Source organism: Aspergillus stella-maris (assembly GCF_047715825.1).
Source record: "Aspergillus stella-maris strain CBS 113639 unplaced genomic scaffold BDV14scaffold_29, whole genome shotgun sequence".
NCBI lineage: Eukaryota > Fungi > Ascomycota > Eurotiomycetes > Eurotiales > Aspergillaceae > Aspergillus > Aspergillus stella-maris.
In genome coordinates this window covers 223693-250048 of record NW_027396823.1, presented here as the reverse complement: position 1 = coordinate 250048, position 26356 = coordinate 223693, and the positions used below count along the sequence as shown (strand labels likewise).

The 26356-nt window shown below is 51.1% G+C and overlaps 12 protein-coding genes across 12 annotated transcripts; 1 reads left to right on the top strand and 11 right to left on the bottom strand.

Moving 5' to 3' along the window:
* Positions 1–790: 790 nt before the first annotated feature.
* Positions 791–2714, bottom strand: BDV14DRAFT_64595 (putative cell wall protein). Its single transcript, XM_073777214.1, has one exon. The coding sequence runs from the start codon at positions 2471–2473 to the stop codon at positions 1232–1234; it is 1242 nt and encodes a 413-aa protein (XP_073627897.1). The 5' UTR covers positions 2474–2714; the 3' UTR covers positions 791–1231.
* A 769-nt stretch (positions 2715–3483) lies between these two features.
* BDV14DRAFT_189969 (uncharacterized protein) lies at positions 3484–4746 on the bottom strand (the record flags this gene model as incomplete). Its single annotated transcript, XM_073771280.1, has 1 exon — positions 3484–4746. The coding sequence occupies one exon, from the start codon at positions 4744–4746 to the stop codon at positions 3484–3486; it is 1263 nt and encodes a 420-aa protein (XP_073627896.1).
* Positions 4747–5893: 1147 nt separating this feature from the next.
* On the bottom strand, positions 5894–7286 carry BDV14DRAFT_64586 (uncharacterized protein). Its single transcript, XM_073777213.1, has one exon. The coding sequence runs from the start codon at positions 7044–7046 to the stop codon at positions 6150–6152; it is 897 nt and encodes a 298-aa protein (XP_073627895.1). The 5' UTR covers positions 7047–7286; the 3' UTR covers positions 5894–6149.
* A 461-nt stretch (positions 7287–7747) lies between these two features.
* Positions 7748–8884, bottom strand: BDV14DRAFT_200469 (ATG3/ATG10 family protein; the record flags this gene model as incomplete). The annotated part of the gene is made up of 2 exons (XM_073773511.1): positions 7748–8312; positions 8364–8884. 2 exons carry the CDS (start codon positions 8882–8884, stop codon positions 7748–7750), a joined length of 1086 nt encoding a protein of 361 aa, XP_073627894.1.
* A 283-nt stretch (positions 8885–9167) lies between these two features.
* BDV14DRAFT_64578 (putative cyclin) lies at positions 9168–10564 on the bottom strand. The gene is made up of 2 exons (XM_073777212.1): positions 10156–10564; positions 9168–10092 (listed from the first exon to the last, which is right to left on the bottom strand). The coding sequence occupies exons 1-2, from the start codon at positions 10411–10413 to the stop codon at positions 9451–9453; spliced, it is 900 nt and encodes a 299-aa protein (XP_073627893.1). The 5' UTR covers positions 10414–10564; the 3' UTR covers positions 9168–9450.
* On the bottom strand, positions 10345–10817 carry BDV14DRAFT_173984 (uncharacterized protein). The gene has a single exon (XM_073768821.1). It carries the CDS (start codon positions 10776–10778, stop codon positions 10425–10427), a length of 354 nt encoding a protein of 117 aa, XP_073627892.1. The 5' UTR covers positions 10779–10817; the 3' UTR covers positions 10345–10424.
* Positions 10818–11556: 739 nt separating this feature from the next.
* BDV14DRAFT_200467 (uncharacterized protein) lies at positions 11557–12546 on the bottom strand (the record flags this gene model as incomplete). The annotated part of the gene is made up of 7 exons (XM_073773510.1): positions 11557–11579; positions 11640–11681; positions 11732–11884; positions 11954–12079; positions 12148–12245; positions 12335–12428; positions 12483–12546. The coding sequence occupies 7 exons, from the start codon at positions 12544–12546 to the stop codon at positions 11557–11559; spliced, it is 600 nt and encodes a 199-aa protein (XP_073627891.1).
* A 1288-nt stretch (positions 12547–13834) lies between these two features.
* Positions 13835–15915, top strand: BDV14DRAFT_200466 (von Willebrand factor type A domain-containing protein; the record flags this gene model as incomplete). Its single annotated transcript, XM_073773509.1, has 2 exons — positions 13835–14734; positions 14788–15915. The coding sequence occupies 2 exons, from the start codon at positions 13835–13837 to the stop codon at positions 15913–15915; spliced, it is 2028 nt and encodes a 675-aa protein (XP_073627890.1).
* A 398-nt stretch (positions 15916–16313) lies between these two features.
* On the bottom strand, positions 16314–18073 carry BDV14DRAFT_173983 (dolichyl-phosphate beta-glucosyltransferase; the record flags this gene model as incomplete). The annotated part of the gene is made up of 3 exons (XM_073768820.1): positions 17619–18073; positions 16718–17500; positions 16314–16661 (listed from the first exon to the last, which is right to left on the bottom strand). Exons 1-3 carry the CDS (start codon positions 17745–17747, stop codon positions 16317–16319), a joined length of 1257 nt encoding a protein of 418 aa, XP_073627889.1. The 5' UTR covers positions 17748–18073.
* Positions 18074–18223: 150 nt separating this feature from the next.
* BDV14DRAFT_173980 (uncharacterized protein) lies at positions 18224–21109 on the bottom strand. Its single transcript, XM_073768819.1, has 2 exons — positions 18761–21109; positions 18224–18714 (listed from the first exon to the last, which is right to left on the bottom strand). The coding sequence occupies exons 1-2, from the start codon at positions 20834–20836 to the stop codon at positions 18562–18564; spliced, it is 2229 nt and encodes a 742-aa protein (XP_073627888.1). The 5' UTR covers positions 20837–21109; the 3' UTR covers positions 18224–18561.
* A 1821-nt stretch (positions 21110–22930) lies between these two features.
* BDV14DRAFT_173976 (uncharacterized protein) lies at positions 22931–23459 on the bottom strand. Its single transcript, XM_073768818.1, has one exon. It carries the CDS (start codon positions 23282–23284, stop codon positions 23075–23077), a length of 210 nt encoding a protein of 69 aa, XP_073627887.1. The 5' UTR covers positions 23285–23459; the 3' UTR covers positions 22931–23074.
* On the bottom strand, positions 23132–25409 carry BDV14DRAFT_64364 (C3HC4 finger protein). The gene is made up of 2 exons (XM_073777210.1): positions 23437–25409; positions 23132–23354 (listed from the first exon to the last, which is right to left on the bottom strand). Exons 1-2 carry the CDS (start codon positions 24994–24996, stop codon positions 23334–23336), a joined length of 1581 nt encoding a protein of 526 aa, XP_073627886.1. The 5' UTR covers positions 24997–25409; the 3' UTR covers positions 23132–23333.
* Between the last annotated feature and the right edge of the window lie 947 nt (positions 25410–26356).

Genomic DNA, 26356 nt, shown 5'->3' with positions numbered 1-26356 from the left:
CTTCCCATTCTTCTTGTTCTTAATTTACCATAACGTGAAGATCTTCAAGTACCCAAAGTACCACCTGGCCATGGCGGAGACTTTTTCCCCTATTGACCGCGACCGCATTGCCTATAATAAAAGGACAAAGCCAGACTGAAGCAGAGGGGGAGTTAAAGTGACGGGACTTGGGAAGAAGATAAAGACCACTTAGTAGGGTACCCTAAATGGTAGGTGCTATCTATATGCTACATCTCAGAAACTAGATTGGCTGAGACATTAGGTCCTGGAAAGATAAATCTCGGCTAGGCATCTAGGTAGGTGGATGGGCATCTTACGTAGGCAGGTTTATTATAGAAAGCTGGCAAACGTGATGTAACTTCGAGGCGTACTTGAGGAAGGAACTAACGGGACGGGATAACAAGATACCTACCCAACCTACCGAGGAAGGCGCGACTCAATCCCGTCCGCCAGAAATGAAAGGCATGCTTATAAATCAGTATGTGCTTACTTACAGAAGGCACGACCCTCATCCACTCAAGATTTGGGGAAGGAACGATCTAGCGCTTGTGAACTAGGAAAGCACGATTCCGGACTTACGGGACCTACCGGGAACCAACCTAGTAGAGGGACCTAGGGCTGGAAAGAGCACCATATATGAACCCGCGGCAATAGGAGGGACTAGGTACTGGCAGAAGATAGGTGTGCCCATGGGTTGGTTGGATGATTTAAACACCCAGGCTGTAATCTACATCCTTGAGGTATACTCATTATATAGATCAGGTTTTCCAATGCAGTTGATGGGTTCTTTGTCGTATTACTATCTTAGGTAAACTAAACTAAACTAAACTACATGATTGAACTATGTAAGATGATCTATCTATTACAAGCTGTGAAATACTCCGAAGAGTAATATGTGTATCAAAATCTTCCAAGCCTCCGACTGATATAGACAATTATGCTGACACGAACACGAACTGAAACTCGAGAAGCGGATAAGAGGTGTGGTAGAAGAGAAGAGAGAGAGAGAAACCGAGAATGTTTAGAAGGCATGAATGGAGAGAGATGGAAAAGAAGTAGAAAAGGAAACACGGGGAAGAAGAGAAATTAGAACAAGACAAGACAAGATAGGGCGCCATCTTCGTATACCCTCAGACAAGCAGATAAGCAAGGCAAGGCAGGGCTAGGAAATAGAAGAGAAGAGAAAGGATGAGAAGGAGAAAAGGAATGGCAAGTTGGAACGGAACCATGCTTAGTTCGAACCAGAAGCACAGGGGCAGCTGTTCTCTTTCTCCTTTGCTTGTTCTTGCTGCTGCTTCTCCTGGACTTCCTCCTGCTCTTTCTCCTTGTCCGTGAGGTCTTGCGGTTCATGGACAAAGTCTGGCTCGGCGTCTGCTGCAGATTCAGGCTCAGGTCCGGTCTCAGACTCGGCCTCTGGAGCAGAGGGGGCCTCAGGAGCGGGTTCGTTTGTAGGCTCCTCAACTGGCTCAGGAGACGCAGGCTCTTCATTCTCGTTTTCACCCTCATCACCATCCTGACTCTCTTCCTGGGGAGCAGGACAAGCCCCAACCTTCTCCTCTTCCTCATCATCTCGATCAACATCATCACCAGGCGCCGGCCCAGGCGCAGGGGTAACAGTAACCTCCGGAACAGACGTAATCTCACTGGCCAAGGCAGAAGTAGATGTGCTAGAAGGCGGCGGAACCTGCGTCACAATTCCGACCTGCGTCCCCGTATGCGTCTCCTCAGGTGTTTCAACAGGCATATCCTCGTAGTTTGGGACGGGGACGGGCGTAAAGAGGTCGATTGTTGGTGGTGTTGTGGGGGCTGGTGGGAGGGGAGGCGAGGGGGGAGGCTGAGGGACTTGATCGTCTTCGTCCTGGGGAAGGTCGGGTTGTTCGGGCATTTCTGGGGCTTCCGGTGTTTCTGGAACCTCGGGGACTTCTGGCTTTTCTGGCGTAGGTTCAGGTTCCGGCATAGGTTCAGGTTCAGGCATAGGTTCAGGTTCCGGCACCGGTGTAGCAGAAGGCAAAACCGGAATCTCATCTGTACTCTGATGCTCCGGCGTCTCCGGCTCCTCAGGCTCTTCAGGCACATCAACATCACCAGGCCCATGCTCAACCCCCGTCCCCGTCTCTTCAAAAGAATTCTCAAACGAACTGCCGAAATCAAAGCTCGGTCCGTCCGGGATCCCGAAGTGGTTATTTGTGCCGGCCTCAGTATACCCTATTTCCTCGTCTTCCCCTCTATTTCCTTCTCCATCAGACCCAGACTCAGAGCCGGGTTTGTGGTTCTCGGTATATGTATTCGTGAAGTAATCGTCCCAGGACCATTCGGGGCCGTCGGGGATAGAGAGGCCGCCGTTTGAGTTGGCGTTTGTGGCGCTGTTGAAGTGCGATTGTGGTGCTGGTGCTGGTAGCGAGAAGACTGAGGACGGGGTGAGGAGGAGGGCGAGGAGAGGGAGGGCTCGTGGTGATAGTCTGTTTGTTGGCATTTTGGTTGATTGGATTGTTGGATGTTGGAGAGAAAAGGCAAGGAAAGATATAGTAAGGAAAGTTTGTATAGAGAGTGATAAGTTGATAGATAGTATAGTACGCCGGTTGGTAGAGATCGATGGATTGATTTGTATAAGAGATTGAATCAGAGAAAGACTTGTCCGTAGACTTCAAAAGTGAGTGCGTGGGTGGTCAAGATATACCCTGTAAAGAGCGTCAGGATATAAATGTCAATAGATGTATAGAGAGAATGAATGAATAACTTGTCAATGAAGACTACCTTAGGGCCGACCAGAACACTCCTTATATACCTATCCTCGTCCCACCGCAAACCAACTCACCTCTATCAATCTCACGATGTTCGTTGCTCCAGAGATCCCCAAGGGCACTACAAAGGGCAACGCCTCCCCCTCAGCCCGATCAAGGTGGCTGGAGCCATCACCATAGAGACAAAGACAGGGTCATTCTACTCGGAAAGAGATCTAGCGTCCATTGACCTCATTGAGTGCGAATCTCTGTATGCATGTGTCAGATCCACCAAGGTACGTGAGACACATGCAAGGGGGGTGTCCACGAGCGACCTTGTTGCTGGGAGAAAGCAGGTACCGGGTGTCACGGGAGGGAGAGATGAAGGTAGGGATGGGGAAGAAAGGAGGTGATTGACTTCTTGAAATGGTCATGATGATTGTAGGTAGGTAGTATGATTTGATATGATGTGATATGGCAATGACATCGTTTATTCTGCGTGTACATACATTGTGTCCTTGATCCGGACATTGTTGGTAGGTAAGTAAGTAGTAGGTCATCAGTCGTGAAGTTTGTAGTACTTGTTGAAAATCAAATGCGATCCCATCCAGTAGTCACCCAGGTCCAGATAAAGAAAACCAGCTAGTCAGTCAGTTCGAGGTGTGGTGTGAAAACAGGTGTAGAAACGAATAGAAGAAGCGCTATATCAAAACAAGGTTGCTCTGTTGCTGTTGTTGTTGCTGTCGCTATCGCAATGGTGGCGTTAGATAGACTGCCCAAACGCAGTGCCGAAGTTCGTCGTGTTTCTGAATTTGATCTCTGTCAACTCCTCGCCCTGTTTGGGGGCGTTCTCTGTCTCAGCCTCTTCACCATCTTCTTCATCATCATCCTTCACCCCCTTGGGCGGTCCCAAGATCTGTCTTGCCTGCCCAAGAAGCTTCATGTCGACTTCCGAGAGAAAGTCCTCGTCGTGACCCTTCTCGTTAAGAAGGGATAGCGGCCCCTTCAGGGCAGGATCATCGGGGAGATCGGTGACGCCAGAGAAATACGAGTCCGAGCGCTCTGTTGGTTGTCGGACCCGGGTTACGGGTGGAGTCAGGGCGCCCTCTTGGTCTTGGTCTTGCTTTTGGTCCTCTGGTGCTGATTCACCAGGTGATCCCTGCGCGGTGTCTACGTCTCGGTCGATCACGACCATGGGCGTGTGGCCTGCATCCCGTAAAAGGTTTCTTTCTGGCGGACCGAGATCAGACAGCTTGAGTTTTACGCTGTTGCGGCGGTCCATGTTTGGTTTGTCGGACGATGAACATTCAGGCGAGTGCTCTCTTGATAAGGGGGATGGCGGTGTCATGACGCGGGCTACGACGTCTGGATGCAGGGCGGAGGATTTCAATGTGATCCCGTCGAGCGTGCTGTCGAGCTTCTCTATCGGCACGGAGATACTGCCTGATGATTCGACGGGATGCGACTTTGGCGATAACGCTGCGTCGAGGGACGGCGCGGGCAGCGTCGAGTGTGAGTGTGAGTTTGCCCCTTCCTGTAACTCCTCTGCTCGCTCTTCATCGGGAAAGACCCTTGTGGGTCTGCTCATGGGACTTGATCCCTCCCAGACCTGTGAAGGGGAGATGGCCGAAGGTCCATGATGCGGTAGTGCCCCGGTCGCGGAAGTGGTCGTGGTCGGCAACCCTCTACTCTTCAGCAGCGACTCGAGCTCCGAAATCCGTAGTCTCAGCAGCTCCCGCTCCTTGTCCCATAGTTGTCTTTCCTCCGCGAAGAGATTCCTCTCGCGATCGAAGTTCTGCCTTTGCCGATCGAGGACGGACCGTGATTGTTCAAGGTACCCGAGCGCCAGGCCGGGAAGGGTCTGTTTCGCCATCTCGAGGGACCGCAGGTGGTCGGAGTGTAGTGTGGGATGTTCGTTCGCGACGGAGTGGGCGCGCTTTATGGGTGTGTTTGTAGGAGAGAAGCGAACCTCCTTGTAGAGGCTGCCATGGCCGTTGGGGATCTTGGTAGCAGTCGCTGACTTCATGACTGTGCGTGCGTGCGTGCGCTCGGGAAAAATCGCTCAAATAGCCGTTGCCGTACCGGTACCTACGCTTAGGTAGTAGTGATATGGCCAGGAGGCTCGAAAACTGAGACAAGGCAGGGGGTTTGATTGCCCCTCATAAAGGGATGCGGCGAGAGAAAGTCGGAGTCTAATGTGGTGCGGAGATCGCGGTCAGTCAGGCTACTACTGGATCAGTCATAGGGACAACGGTGGAGCCAGGCCTTCCCCAGTCTCAGGCATCGATGGAACCGTGGATCAATCACCAGGAACCAACTTGTCGAAAAGTGGGAATGTGAAGTGGCCGCGCGACCGCTACAAAGTCCGTCCACACACGCCCGGACAAGTGGGCGCAGATGCGCTTAACTGCAGCAGATATGGTTCCCAGCTGGTTGAGCATGAAATGATCACTCACCTGCAGAAACCCAGTAATCCAGTAACCCAAGTACGAGATCGCTTCCCGAGAGCCAGGGCGTCAAGTCCGAAAACCGAAGGGTGATATGGGCGAGGATGGAGATTGGAGAGAGAGAGCCGAGGTTGGTTCCCGACGGAGTAATGAATAGAGGGGTGGCTACATTATATACTCTGCATTCAAGACTCAAGTCATACAGACTTATTTAGGAATCAGTCTCCGTCTCGTCGTCAGGGCTGATCGCAGCATGTCATGACGTTATGTGAGCCATTAAATCCTCACAAACAATGCAGAGCACGAGAGATCTTCACTCTGTCGTCTACTTAGCGGGGCATCGGTAGTACTACACTACCATGATAATTTGTATTCATTTGCATGTACAAACAGGGATAGCTCTCACAAAACTTGAACTCAACTTGAATTTCCTAAACTTGAATCTTAATCGACGCAAGCTACTGCTGTAGCGATATATATCAATGTCTAGTGGTCTACCGTAGGCAGCGAAGTCTTCAACCGACTTGTCATGCCACGCATGATCTCCGCTGCAACCCCCACACTCCAGTCACTCTCCCACTCCAACCTCCATACAAGAACTTGAATCAGCCCAGTCATCCAGTCACCAGTGGCAGGTGAACCACCGACCCAGTCCGGAGAGGATCCATAACCTGACGTACAGCTGGAGCCGTGGGGTCTGGAGAAGTTCAGGTCTTACTCTTCCGTAGACGGCCCCGTACATATTCGTGGCTGCGGTGCACCAATTGCCAGACGTCATCCTGCAGCTTGTGCGTCCAAGCCCAGCCACTGGGACGATCGCTTGGGACTCTTGTGTTTCGGATCGCTGATTTCTTCGCTCGCCGTGTTTGATAGGTAGGGATGTCTTTTTGTGCGTGATCTGGTTGGTTTGGTGGTTAGCGACATCATTTATACGATATAGTGCGTGAGAACTTACCATCGTCAAATCATTATCACCAGATCATTATCGCGCGCTGACCAGATAGTTGTTTGTCCCTGTACCAGCGACAGTTCTCGGGTTCGGTTTCTTCAAAGCAGCAGGAGGCAGTTTCATCGACTCAGGCATAAAGTCCAAATCAACCACTCCCTCCTCCACGCTCCTCCCCTTCACCCCAACCCCCCTCTCCTCCCCAAAAGCCCTAAGCAAGAACCCGACCCCCCTCTCAAGCACACTCGTCTCATCACACCAGGACCCACTAGCATAAACCCCATCACAAGCAACCGCATACCAAGGATCAAGATAGAACACGACGTGGCTGAGCCGCGGCAACTTCGCACGCACAGCCTCCGCAGCGCGCTTGTACTGCGCGAAACTTCGCTTCGGCGGCACACTCCCCCCCGAGGCGTTGTGCACGAAGAGAAACACTTCGAAGCCAATGGACCGGATGCAGGCGCGCGCCGTGGGACTAAGCGTGTCGAGGAACGCGCCGAGACTGTCGAGGTCGAAGCCGTTGAGGAAGAAGAGCGTGTGACTGGTATACAGGAAATGCTCGACCTCTGCGTGGATCTGGCGGTTCACAGATAGTAGCGAGAGGGTTTTGCGGGAGAAGTTTGCTTGCGCTTTGCCAGTGGTAAGAACCTTGCCCTTGCCCCTGGCTTCGTTTGCACCCTCACTCTCACTTTCACTTTCGCTATCGCTATCGCTATCGTTAACACCAACCCAGTTCGGAGAAATGTGCAGCGAGCGATAAATTGCCCGCGAGGTAAATTTGTTCCCCGTGTCGTTAATCACAATAAGCGGTTTAGGCGAGTGAGTGAGATCCGTATACGGACTCGGAATGTCCAGAATGTAAGAGTAGATCTGGAGTCGGAGCTCGGGGGGAAGGAGCAGGAAGAGAGACTGGTTCAGTTTGCCCGGCATGAGTAAGTACCTAATCGTGCTCTGTAGACTGTATGTGCAGTGGTCGGATGAATGGAAGACTCGGTTATACGAGGATGTTGTAGATGGATGGATGGAAAAGTATGTGAAAAATCGGTGCAGATCGACGCCTAATATTTGGGACCGAGGGAGTATGGGATGACATCGGCTTCCCGGGTCGTCAGACGTTCGGTCGTGCCGATGCTGAATTTTTTTTTTTTTTTTGTTGAGATTTTTTTTTTCTGGTTTCACCTGCCACCTGCTGCCAAGTCAGTGCTTTGGGAATAGAGGCATCCGGGAGGCGACTTTGTGGTTCATTCCCGTCTTTGATCAGGCCACTACGCATGGCATCTTCCCATACTGCCAGCTGTCGTGCGATGGGTTGGCCTTGGCTTTGGCCCCCGACTGATCACCGGTTAAATTCGAATTTGTTTGATTTCGATGAGCAGGCCTGAAGATTCAGATAGAAAGTTTATTGAGTCATGGTTGCATTAGGTACAGGTGAGACCGCGCTGCACGCCATGCAATTCAAAAACATTCTTCATATTAACGCATACCAACGCATATCGTGCTCGTCTTCATTCATCGTATCATTCATGTATCATCCTGAGAACCGAAACGCCGTCAATAAGAAAAGAAAGGAAAACCCGGAAAGAGAGTAGCCCGGCGACAGATGATCTCAATCTATTAGAGAAAGGAAAAGTTTATACTCCCATGGTGAAATCGTGCTCGATGCCTGGCGTGACGCTCGCAATGAACTTCAAAAACACAACGAGGTACTGGTCCACGCGGATCGCAACCTGCTCCTCCTCGTCATGCTGCAGAACCTCCCACTCGTCTCCGCCGGTCTGAGCGTTCTTATCAGCCTGCTTCTGGGCGTCATTTAGCGTTAGACCCTTGATGTCGTCGACAAGACCCTCGAGTCCGCTCTCCGGCTGGGCGAGCTTGGTTTGTTCCTGCGGGGAGGCAGACTCGGCGGCTTGCTTCAGCTTGTCGCGGCGGAGCTTCAGGGCCGCATCGGCACGGTCGAGAAGCGTCTTCATGACTGATGCATGGCGACAGGGATGCACGGATGCCATCTTGAGGCTGCCCTCGAACCAGGGAAAGTCCTCCAGCGTCACGGTCTTGTCTTTGTAATCGCCAACGATGTCCTCCATCATGAGGTGCGGTGGGAGCGGCTCGGAGGGCGACAAATAACCGGATAGGTAGAGACGAGGAGTGCGATAGAAGTTGGAGTACGTGATGTAGAGGTTGTATGTTCGAGTCGGTCTATCTTGTCAGTTGACCAGTATTCGTCAAATGAATGGGAAAAGAACATACTGGGTGGTGCTCGACGTCCCTACAGGCTCACGGATAATAGCCTCCTCGTCATCGTCATCCTCCATGTCCGGAATCTCCTCTTCCTCTTCAGCTTCTTCCCGCCCGGACTCGTCTACCGTCCTCACATCGCGGATCGTGCTCTCGTGTCGCTCGCCACCACCGCCAGTCCGCAACCAGCCATCGTCATCATCACCGGTCGCATCCCCACCACCACCGGATAGATAGTCCCGGACGATTTCGTCGTCAAAGTTCGCGTCGCCTGCAAAGTTGTCGTTGAGCCGTCGGTGGCAGGGTACCCCGCGCGTCACTAGGAACTGCTTTCCGGCGGGGAGGTAGGAGACTCGTTTTGAGGGTGATGACGCGTCGGCCCAGGACCAGGATGGGAACTTGTAGACGAGGTAGTCGCCTGCGAGGACGAACTCTTCGGGTGTAATCTGGCCGGAGGTGCGGAATGTAGAGGTTCGAGAGACCGGTGCGAGACGGTCTCGCCAAGTGGAGAGGGTTGAGTGGAGGATGTTCATCGCTATGATGCTTTCCGGATGTAACTATCAGATGAGAGTAAGTGGTTATTGGAGAATGGAAATGACGTTGAAAAGAGAAGAAGTGTTAAGAGTCCAGCGCTTATCAGTGAATGTGGCGGTCGCCGGAGAAGAATCGCTGGCCTGCGCACGCGGGGTACTTCGTCCTGATCATGTGAATTGAGGCTCGTCACAGCCCACCACCACATGCACCAGCCTTAGTCAGATATTGCTATGAACTGATTGCGTGACTTCATTTCTTAAACTACTTGGCAGCTTGCTTTGGGCCCACATCGCTATTTATTTGGTCCGTCGCTTGTACGCCTACTCAGTGCTATCGTACGGAGTAGTACGTTGCTAATCACCGTCATCTTCTTGGACGCCGGTTCGGGCCTGGCATCCGAGTCCTGGTGTGCGGATCGTAGCCATTCTATGGCCTCCGTTATTCAATAACACTGACACGGTGTCGACCCTGTAGCTGCCCGTCTTTGAACGCAGTCAACGGCGCGGTGCAGAAGATCGCAAGCCTTGGACTTGATAAGCTCAGTATGCAGGATCCAAGTTGCGTTTCACTCTCCAGCTTCCAGCATTTGTCTCCGCTCAACCTCCGCCTCCAACTCGTCAACAGTCAATGGAAGAGCGCGACCCGTCCACTTTTCTTTTTCTGCCCGCGCGAACCCTTCCATACTTTGCATTGCGACAACCAAGAACCCAAGATCTTCGCGGTCCACATCAAAGACCTCCCACCACTCACCGTCAACAAGCTTCACTCCTCGCTCTCTCGATGCTAGGTATATGGAGGCTACCGCGACAGCGTTCGGTTGGTGCGTAACGTAGAGAAGTTGTGGAGAGAGAAGGCCCGAGTTGAGATGCTCAAATGCTCTTCGCGCAACCTCGGTTGACGAAACGCCCAAGGTTTGTAGGTATGTCAAGGTGATGGTGTGCGGTAGTGCGACGTGTGTGTTGAAGCCCAAGGTGCGCAGAATGATGGACTCGATGCGTAGGAGGGTTTGGCGCTCGGCCTGGTAACCGCCTTCTGTAAGGTGGTAGTGTTCGGGAACGGCCTTGTCGGGCGACCCTTTCGGATTAACGAACCAAAGAGGCGAGGCCTCTTTAGACAGGAGAAACGCGTAGACGTTCAGGACGGATCGTGGAGAGGTGGGTTGGAACGAAAGCTTCGCGGTCATGTACAGGGCAGCGGCCGAGACATCCTAAGTTTGCCAGTCGCAGTTAGCACTTGTTCCTTGCGGGTCCGGTCGATGAGGGCTGTATACCTTTGCGGAGTATATACGGAGACTCCCTCCATCTGGGCCCAGCCAAAACCGAGTGAATGTTACGATAGCCTGACCTATGATGTCTTGGGACAATCGTAGCAACACCCCAGCGGCTTGAGTGAGCTGGGTTCCGGCGAAGCGAACAGAGGTCTCCAAGTCAGGGGAGATGCCATCAATGGCGGAGGAAGAGCTGGTCAGCTGCTCGGGTGTCGCGAGCGCATTGGAAAGAAATTTCAGCCCAGCCAGGTCTCGAGGCATGATGTCGGCAGCTAGGAGGCGCAGGTTGTCAAGTCGGACTGGTCGCAATCACGAGAGCTCCTGGCCGCACACCGCCTTGAAAGCTTGGATGAATCTCGCGAAGGGATCAAACCAAGTCTAGACTTTTCCACCTCTTCGGCCTCCTCGCTCCTTAGGTAGTATCCTCCGTGAACATGCCGAAAACAGATACTCATCAAGGTAGAGGCGCTCAGCGCAATCCGCAAAAGAACCGATATACCTGTGCCGCAAACCAGAGCTTGAGGACTTGTGAAGGATAATCCATTCCACCTGGGGCCGCTATACTTATTGCACTTTATCGGCATCGTTGATCTCTTCGATCTTCTTGGAGCGGCAGTTAGACTCATAAAGGAGCAAGTTCGCGATAAAAAAAAAGAGTATATGTGTAGACATATGTATAGATTTTTGTTGCAACTTTACCAGATCAACCCTCACCAAGTTGGTAGCCTTCCAACATGGAAAACTGGTGCCAAGATTCCCATACGTCTGCTAACATAAATACCCGTGATATACATCATGATGTGGGAATAGACTTACCTGAATTGAAGGCTTTGAGACAGTAACTACGTATTTCGAGGCCTGCTTGGCTCGAGATTAACAAACGGATAATCAATCAAGCAAACTCGGCACATCTTCTGCTACAAGTATCTAGTTCCCCCTCCCCCCACACCCCCGACACGATGCCGCGGGTAGACGGTACTCCTCGTCTCTAGGTACCTACTAGGTAGGTTCCCAGCGGGCCCGGATCGTGCCTTCCTGAAGAATCGTGACGGGCGTCGCGTCTTCCGTAAGTATATACTGATTCCATCCTTATAAGCGTGCCTTCCATTATTGGCGGGTTGGGTCGTGCCTTCCTAGGTAGGGTATCCCGTCCCGTCGGGGGCTGCTCTTTCCTCGAGCAGGTAAGTATGCATTTAATGTGAGTCACGTCATTCAACTCTGTATAGCATAGCTAGGTACCCAACTGAATCTTATCATCTCGGGACTTTAGGCGTTATTCAATCTGGTTTAGGAAGGTATAGAATGTAGATAGTTCCTAATAACCACCTTGCTTAGTAGCCTTATTTTACCACCCAGTCACCACCTGTCACTATATATCTCTCTATTTCAGTCTGACTTGGCCCTCTAATCACAGGCAACGCGGTCGTCTGGTCTGTCTCTGTATGAGTAGTTGCATAACTTGATATTTTGGCTTTCATGAAGCTTACCTCGTACCACCGACTGAAGCATTAGCATAAGTACTTGTTGCGCTAGTCGAGGTTAGTAGTTGTACTAGGGCACTGGTACGATGAATGCTTACCATGCTGATCACTGTAAGTCAAAGTCGTTCTGCTCTGTTCTTCATATACCTGCTCGAGACCCGTACCATCCGTCTCTGCAACCCAGAATGGCTTATCGATGGGGATGTACAGCTCGCTGGTTGCAATGATCTGTTGAAGATCCTCAGAAGATACTATCCAGACATCGGTGCTAGTTAACTGGACGTGTAGGGTTCATTGCTTATGAATGAGAGCGTACTTACCCTCGATACGCAGAGACATTGTCTTTGGTGGGTTTGAAATCAGAAGTCTGTAGTCCTCTTTCTTCACACTGGTGCAAAATGTCAGGGTTGCATCCGCAATCTGATAATGGTATATAAACGCCGTCCCTAAGTGTCTAGATGCGCATGCTGTTAGTGATATCCTTGGGTGTATCGGACTTTTGGCCACAACTTACAGCTCGAACATGGTCTTTTCATCCCGTTGAAGATGCTGAATTTTGTACAGGCGTAGGCCTTGCTGCAGGCATTGAAGTTGCTCGTGAAGGTAATGTCGCTGGTCTTTGTTAGGATAGAACACGTAAGGGGATCCGCGCTCTTACCATTAGCCTCTGGCAACCCAATCTCCGAGTCTATCCCATTTACCAAGCGCTCTTGGTCATCTGCAGTTTTACAAACGCAGTCACAGCCGGAAATCCAAACACTTGATTTCTCCTCTTCGAACTAGATTTGTGTCTGACTGTTTACTGGAAAGAGTTAATACATATCTTCGCGCGGAAGATGAAGGACGCACGCGTAATAGTGAGCTCCGCTACTTTATCCCTGAACGAGTCAAGGCTTTCCTCAACGGAGGACATGGTAAACATAATTCCGGCTGTTTCATCATACAACCACTGCCCATCCCTATTAAGATGCCGACGATGCATGATCTGCAGCGTCTCAACAGGCCCCGTTGAGTAGGTATGCCCATTTGCTCGTAATTTCACATCGTTGATGCTATTTTATAAACGACGAGTATCACTTGAACGTAATATCAGTAAGAATGTTCGACCAAAGCAATAGTGTTGCTGTGCATACGAGAGCATGTTCAGAACTGAGACCACTGGAAGATGCGTATGTGGATTAATTGATGGAAAGACCATCAACGAGCTCATTCTTAGGGTGATAGCGGATTTCGCAGTTGAAATTGCAAGATCGGATACTGCATTGTTAAAGGCATCGAGTTCTGGTGCATCTTAGTCCACGAAGGAGATCCAGAACGGAAGACTCACGAGATAGTTCAATATCGCGAATTGTCAACGACGCAAGACGTGAGGTTTTGCGTGACAAAGCCATATCTTCCATGTTGGAGATGGTCCGCGCATAAACGAGCTATCAGGCTCGCAGGAGATACTGACAACAATCAGACATGCATTCCAGTTCATGATATGGGAGGTATGAGACCTGAACACTGCTGTAATTGCGTATCATGGCTGCGACGCTGGCTTGTCCTTGGAAGGTGACAGTTACACTTGAAGACTGGCTCATCCGGACTCTCAAGCCATTCAGGAGAGAAAAAGGCACAGTCACACAATGATACAGGGCCATACGCCTGGGACTCCTCGGAAAAGAGAGAGAACACCAGATCAGGTGCTGTACGCTGCGCTGTATCCCGAGGATTGTAGACGCCCATCTTTCGACCTTTCAGGTTGCTCGTGAACCAGGCATAAATGTCACCAAGCATCTCATGGACGTCTCCCACTTCATGACCGATGCTTTGGTTAAGCTCACTGGAAGGGATCCCTTCAGTATTGGACTATCCGTTCAGGAAGGATATTGTCACCTGTTCTTAACTGCAATGGCAAGATTGAGGCTATTGATATGGACCCCAAGGTTATGTTGTAGCCTCGTCAAATCGCCGCCTTCCCTAGTCCATCGCAGTTTCTTCCAGTCCTTTCGAATCTCGTCGCGCCATTGCTTTTTATTTGTCTCTTCAGAACCATTCAGAATCATGTACTTGTTCACAGGTATGTCGAGGTGCTCGAGTGTGAACCGACAGTTTTGCAGGATGGGGGCGATAGTATTTCCTTGTCCCACAACTGTATCGCCTGTATCTATCCGCTCAGACTGCTGTGAGGACAGGGATCTCAAGCAGCCATTCGCAAGATGGAATCGCGCTCGCACCCCATCTCTGTTGAAGTCGGGGCAATAGCCCACAAGAGTTTCGAGGATTTCGCCGCTAGCGTTTCATCAGAGACATTCGATCCTACCAAGGCCCGCGCCACGTTAGTTGATAGGAGTGGTATACTTGATCGAGACTTTATTTTGCACATCCTATCCGGCTCGCGAGAATTCACTAGGTCACGAGCTGTAGTTGTACCGCAGCCTGGGGACCCAGCCGCTTCTACAATCGCAGTTACCTTTCATCCTGGGGACTTGTTCCTTCAGAATGTTGACACAGAAAACTTTGACGGAGAGATAATCTTCATGGTCGACCGATCAGGTTCGATGGGCTCGAAGATGGACTCTCTGATAAATGTCTTATACACCTTCTTGAGAAGTCTGCCTCAAAGGTGTGAATTCAACATTGCTTTGTTCGGGTCGCACGTCTCATGGATGTGGCCTGTCTCTCAACCGTACAGCCAGGACAGCCTTGACACCGCAACCAAGCAAGTCGAAACGTTCCAAGCAGATCTTGGTGGGACCGAGGTTTACTCGGTACTGAAAAGTGTACAGGAGCACCATGACTCGACCCGAGATATCCTCACCAATGTGATATTGCTGACTGACGGAGAAGTGTGGGATATAGAAAGCGTGGTTGACTTGGTGCAAAGCATGTCATCGAACCCTGACATGAATATACGGTTCTTCTCGCTGGGCATTGGGGATCATGTCTCTCACCGACTAGTCGAGGGTATTGGAGAGAAGGGAGGAGGTTACGCCGAGGTTGTCTCTGATTCCTCTGGCGGATCATGGCAGGGAAGAGTGATCCAGATGTTAAAGGCCGCATTGACACCGTCTCGTTTTCAGTGTGAAGTCGACTTAGGTCAACAACTTGCAAACCGTGTATATGAACAGGAGTTTTCTTGCTGTATCGTGCAATTTCCGACCAATCCCAGGCACCTTATCATATTCCGGTGATGAGCACCTTTTCCCATCTCTCGGTGTACTACATGGTGGATGGTGAAATGGCAGTCACACTCCCTGCAAGTATCACTGTTTCTGCGACCACCGACAAGGGAAAGAAGCTCACGGCACAATTGCCACTGCAAACGGCAAAAGAGTCCCAGGCCATCCACCATCTTGCTGCAAAGGCATTGATGAACGACTATGAAACTGGCCAAAGCTGGCTCCACGCACTCAATCCGACTCTTAACACCAACAGCCCCGCTGTATTCCAGGAGCTTCTTAAGAAAGAGGCACAAGACCTCGGTACCAAGTGGTCTATTATCAGCAAATGGACGAGCTATGTGGCGATCGATCGCACAACGGCCAAACAGCACGAAATCTCCGTTCGAAAAGCGGCCGCTGCTGAGATAACCCAACTCACCAGAGCCCGCTATCAAGTACATGCGCAAAGCACTCAGACGCTTGAAAGAGCCATGGATCATATAATAGCCTCATCTACAACAGGCTATAGGCGCCGTCATCGTGGAAAGTGGTTGAGCTTTTTCTCTGGAGAGAGTCCTGCAATAGCTTACACTGAATCATTGTTTTGCCCAAAACCCGTAAGTTCAATGCCCACCAGAAAATTGGCAATGTCAGTGTTTACTCGCGAGGACAAACTCGCACCCGGACTTTCCTTGGACAACATACTCTACACGCAGACGGCGAACGGCGAGTTCAAACTCCTCGCTACGGGCCTGGACAAAGCCCTGATAGAAAAATGCCAAACGAATGTCCTAGACCAATTTATGGACTCTCTACGCCAAAAAGCTACTACCCAGGTTCAATCTACCCAAGTTCATGTTGAAAGGCAACTTCAAGAGCAAAATACCACAAAATTACATTCACTGCATCTCAACATCCTCGCGGTCGTCCATATCACAGACGAACACGTGGATTCAAAAGCACTGTGGGAACTCCAAGATTTGAAGGCCAGGGGATGGATTCGTCGAACGATCGAGGCGTTGCTGGGGCACGAGAATGTCTCAGAGATATCTCTCGAGGAGCTCGAGCGTTCTATTATTGAAGAATTGCATTCAAAGGAAGTCCAGATTGACGAAGGCCCGGTTACTCGGCAATGATTGGTCTCGATATATATGCTAGCTTTGTCTTTCATATCTATATATATAGTCCGTGTCATCTGCAAGTGGAATAGAATGCACTTTTGGATCTAGGGTAGTGATATATGATCATATATAAGACAAACGGTTACCAACAAAGCAGACAGTAATTTTTCAGGGGTTCGCAGGTAGCCAGATAGCCTATATTTGAACCTCTCTTGCCTCGGGGGTTAATCATAGAAATGAGAACCGTGTTTAACATAACACCTAGACCAGGAATGTAAATGAAAGCCGTGGATATATATTCATATATGTGTAGATATATTTTCATATTCCCTACAACAACCTCCCAACCCCAACCCCACATCCACAAATAATCGAATACTCAAATACTCTCTTTAACTAGATAACTTCAATAAACCTCATCTCCTCCGATAAACACCAACCCCCCAAGCCCCCCTCAAAACCGCCAACCCCCACGCCATGCCCACACTATCCCATATCACATTCAACTTACTCCCTCCCACCTCCCTCCAGTCAACAGGAACCTCCGCAACCGGGATCCCCGCAAACTCCGCAAGCATGAGCATTTCCACGTCGAAGATCCAGCCCTCGGAATGCATGTAGGGGATTATATACGGTAGTGAGGCGCGGGAGAAGAGCTTGAAGCCGCATTGTGTGTCTTTTATCCGTGCTGTTTGTGAAGGGGTTAGGAGGTAGAGAATTAGGTGGAAACTGTGCATTAGGAAGTTGCGGAGTTTGGAGCGCTGGTAGCTACATTTTAGCTTTGAAGCGGAGGGGGTCTGGGTTGTTGAAGACATACCTTAACAACGGCATCACTGCCCACCATATGCGCTCGCGAACCAACGGCGACGCCGCGACCAGCTTTATCCTCAACGCTCTTACAAGCCGTGACCAACTTGCCCAAGTCCGCGAAATTCGTTGCCCCGTCCGCGTCTGCAAAGATCACGTATTGCCCGCGGACATGGCGCATGCCGTGCGTGACGGCGCCGCCCTTGCCGCGATTATGAGCGAGTCTCACAACGCGGATCGTACCAGGTGGGATATGGACTCCCTCTTGTGTCTCGGGTGTCCAGGGCCCCGCGTGGCCCTTTGGATGGAGCGAGAGCTGATGATCGCGCGCAAACGAAAAGGCCATTTCCTCCGTTTCGTCCGTCGACCCGTCAGAGACGATTATGATTTCCCAGCCCTTTTGCAGCGCCGCTGCGTAGCCGGCTGGAATATCGTTCGCATCCCCATTTGTATATCCATTGACCTTTCGATTTCGGAGTACTTTCTCATCTTCATTTAGATCACTCTGCTTCCCCCCCAACGTCCCATACATCTTCTCCAAATACCCCACCGCCTCCTCCAACATTCCACCGAGTCTCTCCTTCTCATTATAAGCCGGTACAACAAGCGACATGAATACTTCCGCATCTGTCTTTTCCGTCCCGGCCCTTTTCTTCTTTATCCCCGCGTGTGTCCAGAAGGGGAGCGGGTGCGGGTCTGTGATGCTTCCGTCTTTGGAAATCGTGCGGTAGGTTGTTTCTTCGGGGAGGGGAGGGCGCGGGACGGGCGCGACGAGGAAGAGGAAGATGTAGAGCTGTTGTCATATTCATGGTTAGCGGGTGTATATATAGGTGGAGGGAGTTGGGTTCGGGTTTCGTGGTTCGTGGTTCAAGGGAGAGACTAGGTCGGATTGAGGGGGGAAAGAAACGTACAGCGACGAACGCCCCGAGTCCCGTTGCGCAAAGTGCAGAGATCAGAATCAAGGGCGGTACGCTGGCGAGGGTTTCAGCGCAGTGGACGCAGGTTTCTGTCCATGATGACGGTAGAGTTGGTATAGCCATGGTGGATGAATGGTAGCAATGGGTATCTCGAGTCGAAATAATCGATCAATTGCAGGCCGAGTCAATAGAATAGTAAAGCGATGGCGTGGCTAGCGATAGATATGCAAGTTGCTGGTGTAGTGTAGCTCAGCTCATGGAAGATGACGATGACAGCGCGCGGGCTCCGGGCCAGCCATGCGCTGCGAGGGGTGATTCGGCGAAGTTGGTTGGTTGCGGGCGATCGCGTATTCAGTAGGGCGTGAATTCGGCAGAGACAGTGACATAGAAAGAGACCATCATGAAGCAGCAACCATGACAGCGGGAGAAAAGAGTAGAGAGTGCAGAGTAAGGCGTAAGTTGTCCTTTTGGGGAGTTCGGGGGCAGCGGGCCGCGAGGTTGTTCCCCACCGCTAAACAAACTAACACCGCCACACTCTACTCTAAACTTGTATACTCCGCGTGGCTGTCTGCGTAAGCTATGGTGGAGTTTTACTTGAGCTCGGAGTATATAGCTATATTTGGTATCTTCTCTATAAGAGTGCATTGACTGCACTTGTTGGACGTTGACGTTGTCATGTCGATTATGATCAAGCCATAATCATGTATATAAGCCTGTTGACCTGGCTGCTTCTGTTGGTCCGTTCGACGTCTTGAACAGATCACTAGAGCGAACCACTAGCTCACAGCTTCATTTCAATTAAATCTAGGTTGTTTGACCAGTCCATCTGTATGCGCGGTCCTGGTCGGGATCGGCTCTGTATTGATCACAGACTCATCGCGGACTACACGCGAACGAGAATGTATTTCTCAAGGGTTGACCAACGCGACACCATAACTTAGGTATCATGCATATCCACCTCAGATTCAGGTTTCTGCAAGCCCTTTCCATAATACGGGTTATGCGTCTGCGATAATGTGTCCAGTTTCGATGCAAACTCGGTAGGTGAGAACTTTCGGGCATTCGCATCGTATGTCATCCAGCGGTTGAACTATAATCATTAGTACAAATCTTCCAGATATTCTCAAAAAACATACCGTCGCAAGTCGAACCCCGAACCACAAGCACCTCTGCGCACGCGCAACGTCTTTTGAGGGGGGTTCAATGTTTCGTCCTTCGTCCGCTGTCGGAGAACCGCTGAAGAAGCCATCCGGATACAGATACTGACTCCATATTTGGCCACGGATGAGAAAGTCTTCGGGAAGCCAGGGGTTTTCGTCGCTTTTGGTAGGGAAGTCGGTTCCTTCAATGAGGGTAAAGTCGGGGTTGCTTCGAGTGAGAGTATTCAGGAATGTGGCAATCTGCTTCCACGGAACCAGCACTTCAATTCGTTTTATGCTGGCGGGAGTCCGGGATAAGCACCAGAGAAAAGCAAGTGAGATATGGAAGGAGGGATAGATGTTTTTGTTGCCAATCTGATCCAGCATGATTGACAGCGTTTGGAAGGCCAAGCAAGAGCCGTAAAAGACGACTGACGAGATGGAGTCGGAATCCCTGGACGCAAGGAAGTCGGATTCTATGGTTTTGAGATCGCCAGCCGGCGTCCAGAATCGGTGTGATGCAAAGTAGATGTCGTCAGTTGACTTGGACCGAGCGGCATTGGTAGAAAATTCAGGTGGTAGAAGCGCATTGGGGGCGGAATATTCGAGCACAGCAGCAAAGTTGCAAGACGACATATGGACGCCCTGCAGCTTGAAATTCGGCCCCATTCGGCCGATGTACTGTTCCAGGAATGATAGAAAGTCCTCGGACGCGCTGGTGAAAGCATCCTTGAGATCGCCTGTGAAAAGGTAGCCGTGCGCCGCCACAAAGGCTGCTACTATCTCTGGCAGACGGCGAACTGTTTGAGCAGCCTTCAAGACTGGGTTAAACAAGAGGAAGATACTTTCCCTAGTGCCGGCATATGGCTGCACACAGACAGCAGATTTTGTATAGTAGAAGAGCTGCTGCACAATGTCTGGCCGGGCCAGTACGGCAAGATGGTGCTGAATCCTGCCAACGTCTGGGCTGATATCAGCAGCTTTATTATACCAATATCTCGCAATCCCAGCCCAAACCTCGCGCTCACGAAAGTCGGATTCTTCAACAGCCATGCCATATCGGGATAGATCACCAAGGCATTCCGTCCATGTAAACTCAAATGCAGGGGCACTTTCTAGCAAAAGGGTCATCATCGCGTACGCTCGATAGATGAAGGTTGTCATGTGGTCTAAAACGTGAGGGTCGTCGGGAATTCGATGTCGTAGCAGTTCAAGCAAAGAATGGATGCCGTAGCGCCATAACCGAGATGGCATGGCGTATTTCTCCGCGAGACGTTTGAGGACTGGGTTTCCTGCCGGGTGCTGGGAAGCGAGCAAAAAGTCGTGATGCTCCTGAAGTAGGATTCCATGTGTGCCGATCAAGACCTGCCATTGCCGGTCGGACAGTTTAGTTTTTGACTGTGATTGCTCCTTGACGTATTCCATGCACTTTTTCTCTACCATGATCAGTCCGGAATAAATGCCTCGGACGTCATTGGCCAACTGCTCTTCTGTTGGGAGTTCAGTTTCTACTTGGAGTAAGATACTGTAAGAAGCTGTACCTCCGTCAACCGCATATACTCCTCCATTCTGATCTCTGCTCAACCGCCCCGCAGACTCCTGGCCATAGCTTGGCCCCTCTGCCGGCTCGCGGACTGCTCTTGTCAGAGGGTTTGTCTCGACTGGTCTGGCGCTAGTGTTTCCAGGCGACGGCGCGTCATTCGAAACCGGGCTCGAGCGGCGGTGCTGATGTAGCGGCTGCGATGCGACAGCCTCGTTACTGCCTAGATCATCTGCCGAGTTCACAGAATGGCGGAGACGTGACTCGCTGCCGGCAGGGCTTTCTTTCCCTGCTCGATTGTCGACTGCTGTGCGACTGACGGGGCGTGATCGCGGGACCTGAGTCTTGCGCGGTTGGCGCAGACCTTGTTGTGAGGCAGAAAGCGCAAGTTCAGCCGCTTGGTCGCTCGGCGCATCCGAGGCGAACTCGTCCGGCAAGTCGCCCGAGCCAGGTTTCGCGTTTGTATGTGAAAAGGTTGCCGAATATTGTGCGCGATTTGAGTTTATCGACCCATCATCTGAGAAAAATGCCATGCGCGACCTTCTATCCGACGAGTTAGAAGACTACTGCCGGTACAAAATACCGCGTGGGGAGATTGGCTGGGGGCCTGGGCTGAGATCTCGGTGGCACTCACCGGGGCGAGTTGTTCCCCTCCGGATCCGCGTCGGAGGAGCTCATGAGCTGGGGCGCCGGCTGGCTGGCAGCTGGATTGGCATCCCGGTGCCGCAGTGGAAGTGTTTCCCTACCAGCACTGGCATTCTCGTCGCTCATGGTTTAGGTTGAACCAGAGTACTGGAACACGTCATCTGATTCGGTCAGCGGTCTGAGCGGGTGAGGCGAAGAGGTGGAAGAAAAAATGAGACGGCGGCGCACAAAGGACAAAGGAACAAACTCAAAAGTGAAGCGGAAACAATGCGCACAGGGAGCTTGAGCTGGATATGATATGGCGGGGAAGCAAGATGGGGCAGTCAAGAGGGACAAGCTAGCTATGGACCTAACGAGGCTCGGGGTTTGCAAGAATAGATGACATCAATGCAGGAGTGGCTGGGCACCGATTGAGCAAATGCACGTACCTAACTGGAGTATCTAGCGATACAGCGCATTCATAGGCAGGAGAAGAAGCATTTAAGATCGGAGGGCGTCTTAGGCAACTAGTAAAGCAGACTCTCTGCCTAAACAGACAATGGTTGGCGCGGAGTCAGCCGGGTCCACATGGAAATTATAGTGACAGTGGAAGTAGTAAGAGGAACAGTAAGAACAGTCATGAGCAGAGTCGCAGGGCATAGTCGGCATAAATACAGAATAAAAGGCTCCTGGTTGCCTTGTGCACCGTGCGCTGCCTCTTTACTTTTTCTTCTCCAGCGAATCCTCCGAGAATAACTGCAACTCTGCAATCTTCAACTCTATTCCGCGTTTAACCGTGCAAGTAACTGCCGGGTACATAGTTGCCTAACTCTAGACTCGATCCGACAATCCTTACGAGGCGGACATCACCTGACCGCCAGTACATAAGCACCAGCAGTGGTTGCCTTGATCTTCGTTCTCTAAGAGCTTTATAACACAGTGACCCCTCATTGTTTGTCTGGGATCATCCCACCATCCCACCAACCGGGATAACATCCACCGCTACTGACTTGTCCTCCCCGGTCCGGCTGATCGGGTCTTCCTGACGTGGACAAGACACCGCTCTTTATCTCTGCCAGGATAAAAGGGCGTCAAGTCAAAAGGCAAATGCCGGCGCACGGGACCCGAAGTCTTGTACCCCACGGCCACGACTATCCATCTACCTCACTTGAGGACCCTTTCGCGATGAAACAAGTATAATAGCAAAGTTTCAAGACGTTGGCGAATCGGAGGCGATGCTTCCATGGAAGCCTTCGCGGGCGCGACAGCCAGGTGATTCAGCCTCATCAAGGCTGCGATGTATGACTCTAGAAAGGTAAGTTTACTACGACAAGGCTTCCAGAATATTACCCGCTGTATACCCACCAAGCTCCGAGTCTATCTGGTCGACTCGCATGCCTCAGTGAACATCCGACTCACCAGAGGCAACTAACTATATTTATTTGGCTCAACCCTGGAACACCCAAGGCACCGCCCCAACTTACACACTACCGGATGCCGATGCCAGTTCATCAACAGCAAACATCTCACATGAAGTATCGCTCATTTCCAGCCTAGATGAGTCATATATATCCCGGCTAGCTTACGACGACTCATAGGCCAACGGGAGGCGGACATGATTATCCTATTCGGACACGGCGAGGGCTCTCTTCGCTCTTTTGCAAGTTCGATTGATGACTCTACGCTGTACCTACACTTTGTTGATAAGGCATATACTAACTACAGTGATCACCACTTGTCTCTCGATCATTCGAGGCTTGGTAAGTTGGTAGGCAGGTATAACTGGCATAGCTGCCGACAGCAAACTGCCATGCTACCTAACTACATACTCACATGTGAACGAACCCGACACAAAGCAACACGAGAAATCAAAAAATTTTTCACTCCAATCACTACCTACTCAAGACATTTTTTGACGCGATCAAATCATCAAAACCCAACTTTCCAACTCCGAAGCAAACCCAACCGGGGAATCAGAACAATCATCACAAGATCATCATAAGAAGAAGAAGAAGAAGAAGGGCAAGAAAGCTTAAGCAACTAAGTACTCCGTAAATCCGACCAGTATTTGCATCGTCGATTTGAAGTAGAGTAGACTGGGTGGTTGGTTGGAAGCGGTATCCAGAACCAGGACGTGACGTCGTTATTCAAAAGCAATCGAAGAGTAAGAAGAAGATTATAATGATGACAAAGAAGAAAATTTCAGAAGGAAGATTAACGCCAACTCCTCTATGCAAACGTAGACGTGAAAAAAGGCCGAGAGCATCGTCATAAAGCCCGAGTGGCGAGGAAGCTAATAGCCAAGCGAGGCATGCTGAGCAAAATGGTTCCGTACGGTTTGGCAGTAGTATGGCCATGGTCCCAAGGTCATATGGATATGGCTCGAGGTTGCCTGATACCGAACCATCACGGAAAATATATCCGGTGCTGGTTAATCGAGTCAGTCACAAAGTCACAACTAATTCCAAATTCCATGAATAAGCTTCAATCAAGGAAAGTAAACACATACCTTAAACCTCACACTCTCGCGACACATAGGACAAGGCCGCGCCCCCTTAACAGGGTACCCCTTCTGACTGGGAATATGCTGGTCCGCGCACCATCTGCAGAGGACGGCGTGGCCGCAGGGTAGGAGGACTGTATCGACGAGCTGGCTCATGCAGATCTTGCACTCCATGTTTATCATGCAGTCTTTTGTGTCCATTGCTGAGGAGGGGCGGGGTTCGCTGGGTGTGTCGAGGGGTTTTTTGGTGGGAAGGGGCATTCCTCCTACTCCTGCTGTTGTACTCCGTCCTGCGCCTAGTGCTGGTGATGCTTGCTGTTGTTGCTGCTGTTGTTGCTGCTGATGTTGATGCTGCTGCTGCTGTGCCTGCTGCTGTAGATGGAACCGCAGGAAGGTTTCCGGGTCAAGGGGTATGCCCATGCTTTGAGCACGGACCAGGGCTGCTTGGTATAGGGCGCGGTATTCGCCGGGGGCCATGGTGTTAATCCAGTCGGGGTTTGCAAAGAGACTCTCTTGACCTTGGCCGTGGCCGGTCAGGAGATCATTGGCGAAGATGTCGTAGGGGTGGGTGTATTGTGGTTGTTGGTGGGTTGAGTTTGCGGCTGGAGCGGATGTAGGGTGTATATGGTGGACAGCTTGCATAGGTTGAGTAGAATGCGCGTGTTGCGATGGAGTCGGAATGAGGTTTGTAGAGTGGTGAGTTCTTTGCGGTTGGCTCGGGTCTTGGTAGGGCAGCCCTGAAGTGTAGATATTCGGAGGTCGGGGTCGAACGCGCGTAGACTGGGCACCGGAGTAGGGACGTTGATGTTGGTGAGATGGTGTTATCGGCACGGCAGAGTATGGGGCATGTCGCGAATGTCGCCGCTGATGTAAAGACCCCGACTGGGGAAACCACGGTGCATGGCGATTATGTCGATGCACTCCGCTAGTGTTAGCGCCAGCACCTCCATTTGTCGCAGCCTGTCCTTGTGAATGAGGCATCTGCAATTGGCGAGCCTGCGCTTCTTGCGAAATTCCCGGAAGTCTAGGCGCTGCTGAAAGGCCCGGAGTTTGAGTAGAGACCGGCGACTGTGTAGTCGTCTGGGGTATGTAGGAGTATTGAGATGTCGAGTCAATCGTTGAGGGATTGAGCGTAGGCTGATTGAAATTGTTGAGCTGGTTTGCATAATCTGCAAGGTCATCGAGGTTTGCAGGCATAGGAGGTAGGCTTGTAAGCGCATCAATATCCAGATCAATATTCCCAAGGTTTGAATTGGTCGTGGACGGCAGAGAAGAATATGCTGATGACCTATCGTTGACACTTGGAGGTGCAGGCTGAGAAGTACCTTGAGTACGCTGAACATAAGGTGGCATGGCCAGCTCTACCGAGACAACATTAGTATCAAACCTGGAAGAAGCCGAGTCATCCGTACGTAGTTGGCCAGGGCTTGACACAAAGTCATACAGTGAGACTGGATCGAATGATTGTGTAGAGCCAGCGAAGTCGTTAGGCATCGTCGCGGTCTGTACCCCGGGGTTTTGGAAGCCAGCGCCCTGCATGAATGATGGCGAGAAATCTGAGCTCATCTTGACGGATCCTGGAAACGGCCAAGAGTTGAGCAGGACGTGGATGCCAGTCAATAACGGAGGTATCGCGGAGCGGGTTTACGAGGTAACCACTGTCCACAGCCCGGCGAATGAGCGGGGTCAGCCAGTTTATTGTCGCTTGGTAAACTGAACATGAGATCAGTACTTGAAGAGAGCGCACAGATATGTGTTGCAAGCAGGTCCCAAACATGATTACCACTTTGAAAACACATAGGTGCACGGCGGCAATGTCTTGCTAGAATTTGGAGGTAGCAGAACAGACTTTAGCCTACCTCAAGATCCCGGTGTCGGAACCAGACTGTCTTGACCTGGCGATGGCCGAGGATAGGATCACGATATAGGGGTGGCTAGATTTGGTAAAATAGGGCCGAGCTCAAAGGGACGGGAGGTCATGGGTAGCATGCCACTGAACGCAGATAGGGTTGGAACATGTCTCGGAGCTCGACAATGGCGCGACTTGGGACGAAAATAGTTGTGTCTAGCTTTTCCTATAGCTAGAAAAGGCTGACCACAAGGCTGATATAGGAGACTGTAGAACTCTGGGTCTACAGTGGAAGAGCGAGAAGTTTGAACAGGTCCGAAAGTATGGCTACTAGAGCAGAAAAACTCTGAAAGCCATGGTATTCCCGGGACGCGTAGCAGGTTTGTGAAAGGAAAGAACAGGCAGGGGGAGCCAGATGAATAAATGGTCAATGCAGAGCCAGTGAAAGCAGAAAGCCGGTAACCAACACACACAAGGCGGCTCTTTGACCTACGGCACAGGCAGACAATCCCGATTCCTGATGAACTGGAGGGAAGCTCAACGATGTGCCAATCTGGATTGGATGGACTGCTTCGGTACTGTGAACCGATTACTTCCAGGGCCAGGAGGGAGAGCAAGCAAATGTTGGGTCTGAGTAACAGCTCCGGTCAGGCTGAAGTTTGGGTAAGTCTGGACAACGATCCGTACGGGCTGGAAGTTAGTGAGTCGGAGAGAAAACACGAGCGCGGGACTGCAGGAGATTCGGAAAATAAATAAAACAAGTGCAGAGGAGGCCAAAAGTCCTAGTCTTTTATGTTTATTAGGCTGGGAACCCACCACTTGAAGGGGACAGTGTTCACCAGGCCATGCACCCACGGATGCTCATTTGCTGCAGGATTGCAAGGTGCAGGGGCAAAGGGGCAAAAGGAAGGAAAAAAGAAATAAACTCCGACCGGGGGTGCAGGAGGAGAAATACAAATAAGATGGAGTAACTTAAGTAGTCGTGGTGGTGCTCGAGTCAGCAAGAGAAGTCAGACTGCAACGAGCACACCAGTGACCCCGCAAGTCCAAGTGATGTATCAGTCGGCGCATTTGCTT

Excerpts from the sequence above, each read along its gene's own strand:
- BDV14DRAFT_173980 (XM_073768819.1), bottom strand. The coding sequence starts at position 20,836 with ATGGCATTTTTCTCAGATGATGGGTCGATAAACTCAAATCGCGCACAA. Across the intron at positions 18,715-18,760 it reads TCGGGGTTCGACTTGCGACG|TTCAACCGCTGGATGACATA; the intron begins GTATGTTTTTTG and ends TAATGATTATAG.
- BDV14DRAFT_173976 (XM_073768818.1), bottom strand. The coding sequence starts at position 23,284 with ATGGCCATACTACTGCCAAACCGTACGGAACCATTTTGCTCAGCATGC.
- BDV14DRAFT_64595 (XM_073777214.1), bottom strand. The coding sequence starts at position 2,473 with ATGCCAACAAACAGACTATCACCACGAGCCCTCCCTCTCCTCGCCCTC.
- BDV14DRAFT_64364 (XM_073777210.1), bottom strand. The coding sequence starts at position 24,996 with ATGAGCTCAGATTTCTCGCCATCATTCATGCAGGGCGCTGGCTTCCAA. Across the intron at positions 23,355-23,436 it reads GCGAGAGTGTGAGGTTTAAG|CACCGGATATATTTTCCGTG; the intron begins GTATGTGTTTAC and ends TCGATTAACCAG.
- BDV14DRAFT_64586 (XM_073777213.1), bottom strand. The coding sequence starts at position 7,046 with ATGCCGGGCAAACTGAACCAGTCTCTCTTCCTGCTCCTTCCCCCCGAG.
- BDV14DRAFT_173984 (XM_073768821.1), bottom strand. The coding sequence starts at position 10,778 with ATGAGTCTAACTGCCGCTCCAAGAAGATCGAAGAGATCAACGATGCCG.
- BDV14DRAFT_64578 (XM_073777212.1), bottom strand. The coding sequence starts at position 10,413 with ATGCCTCGAGACCTGGCTGGGCTGAAATTTCTTTCCAATGCGCTCGCG. Across the intron at positions 10,093-10,155 it reads TCCGTATATACTCCGCAAAG|GATGTCTCGGCCGCTGCCCT; the intron begins GTATACAGCCCT and ends TGGCAAACTTAG.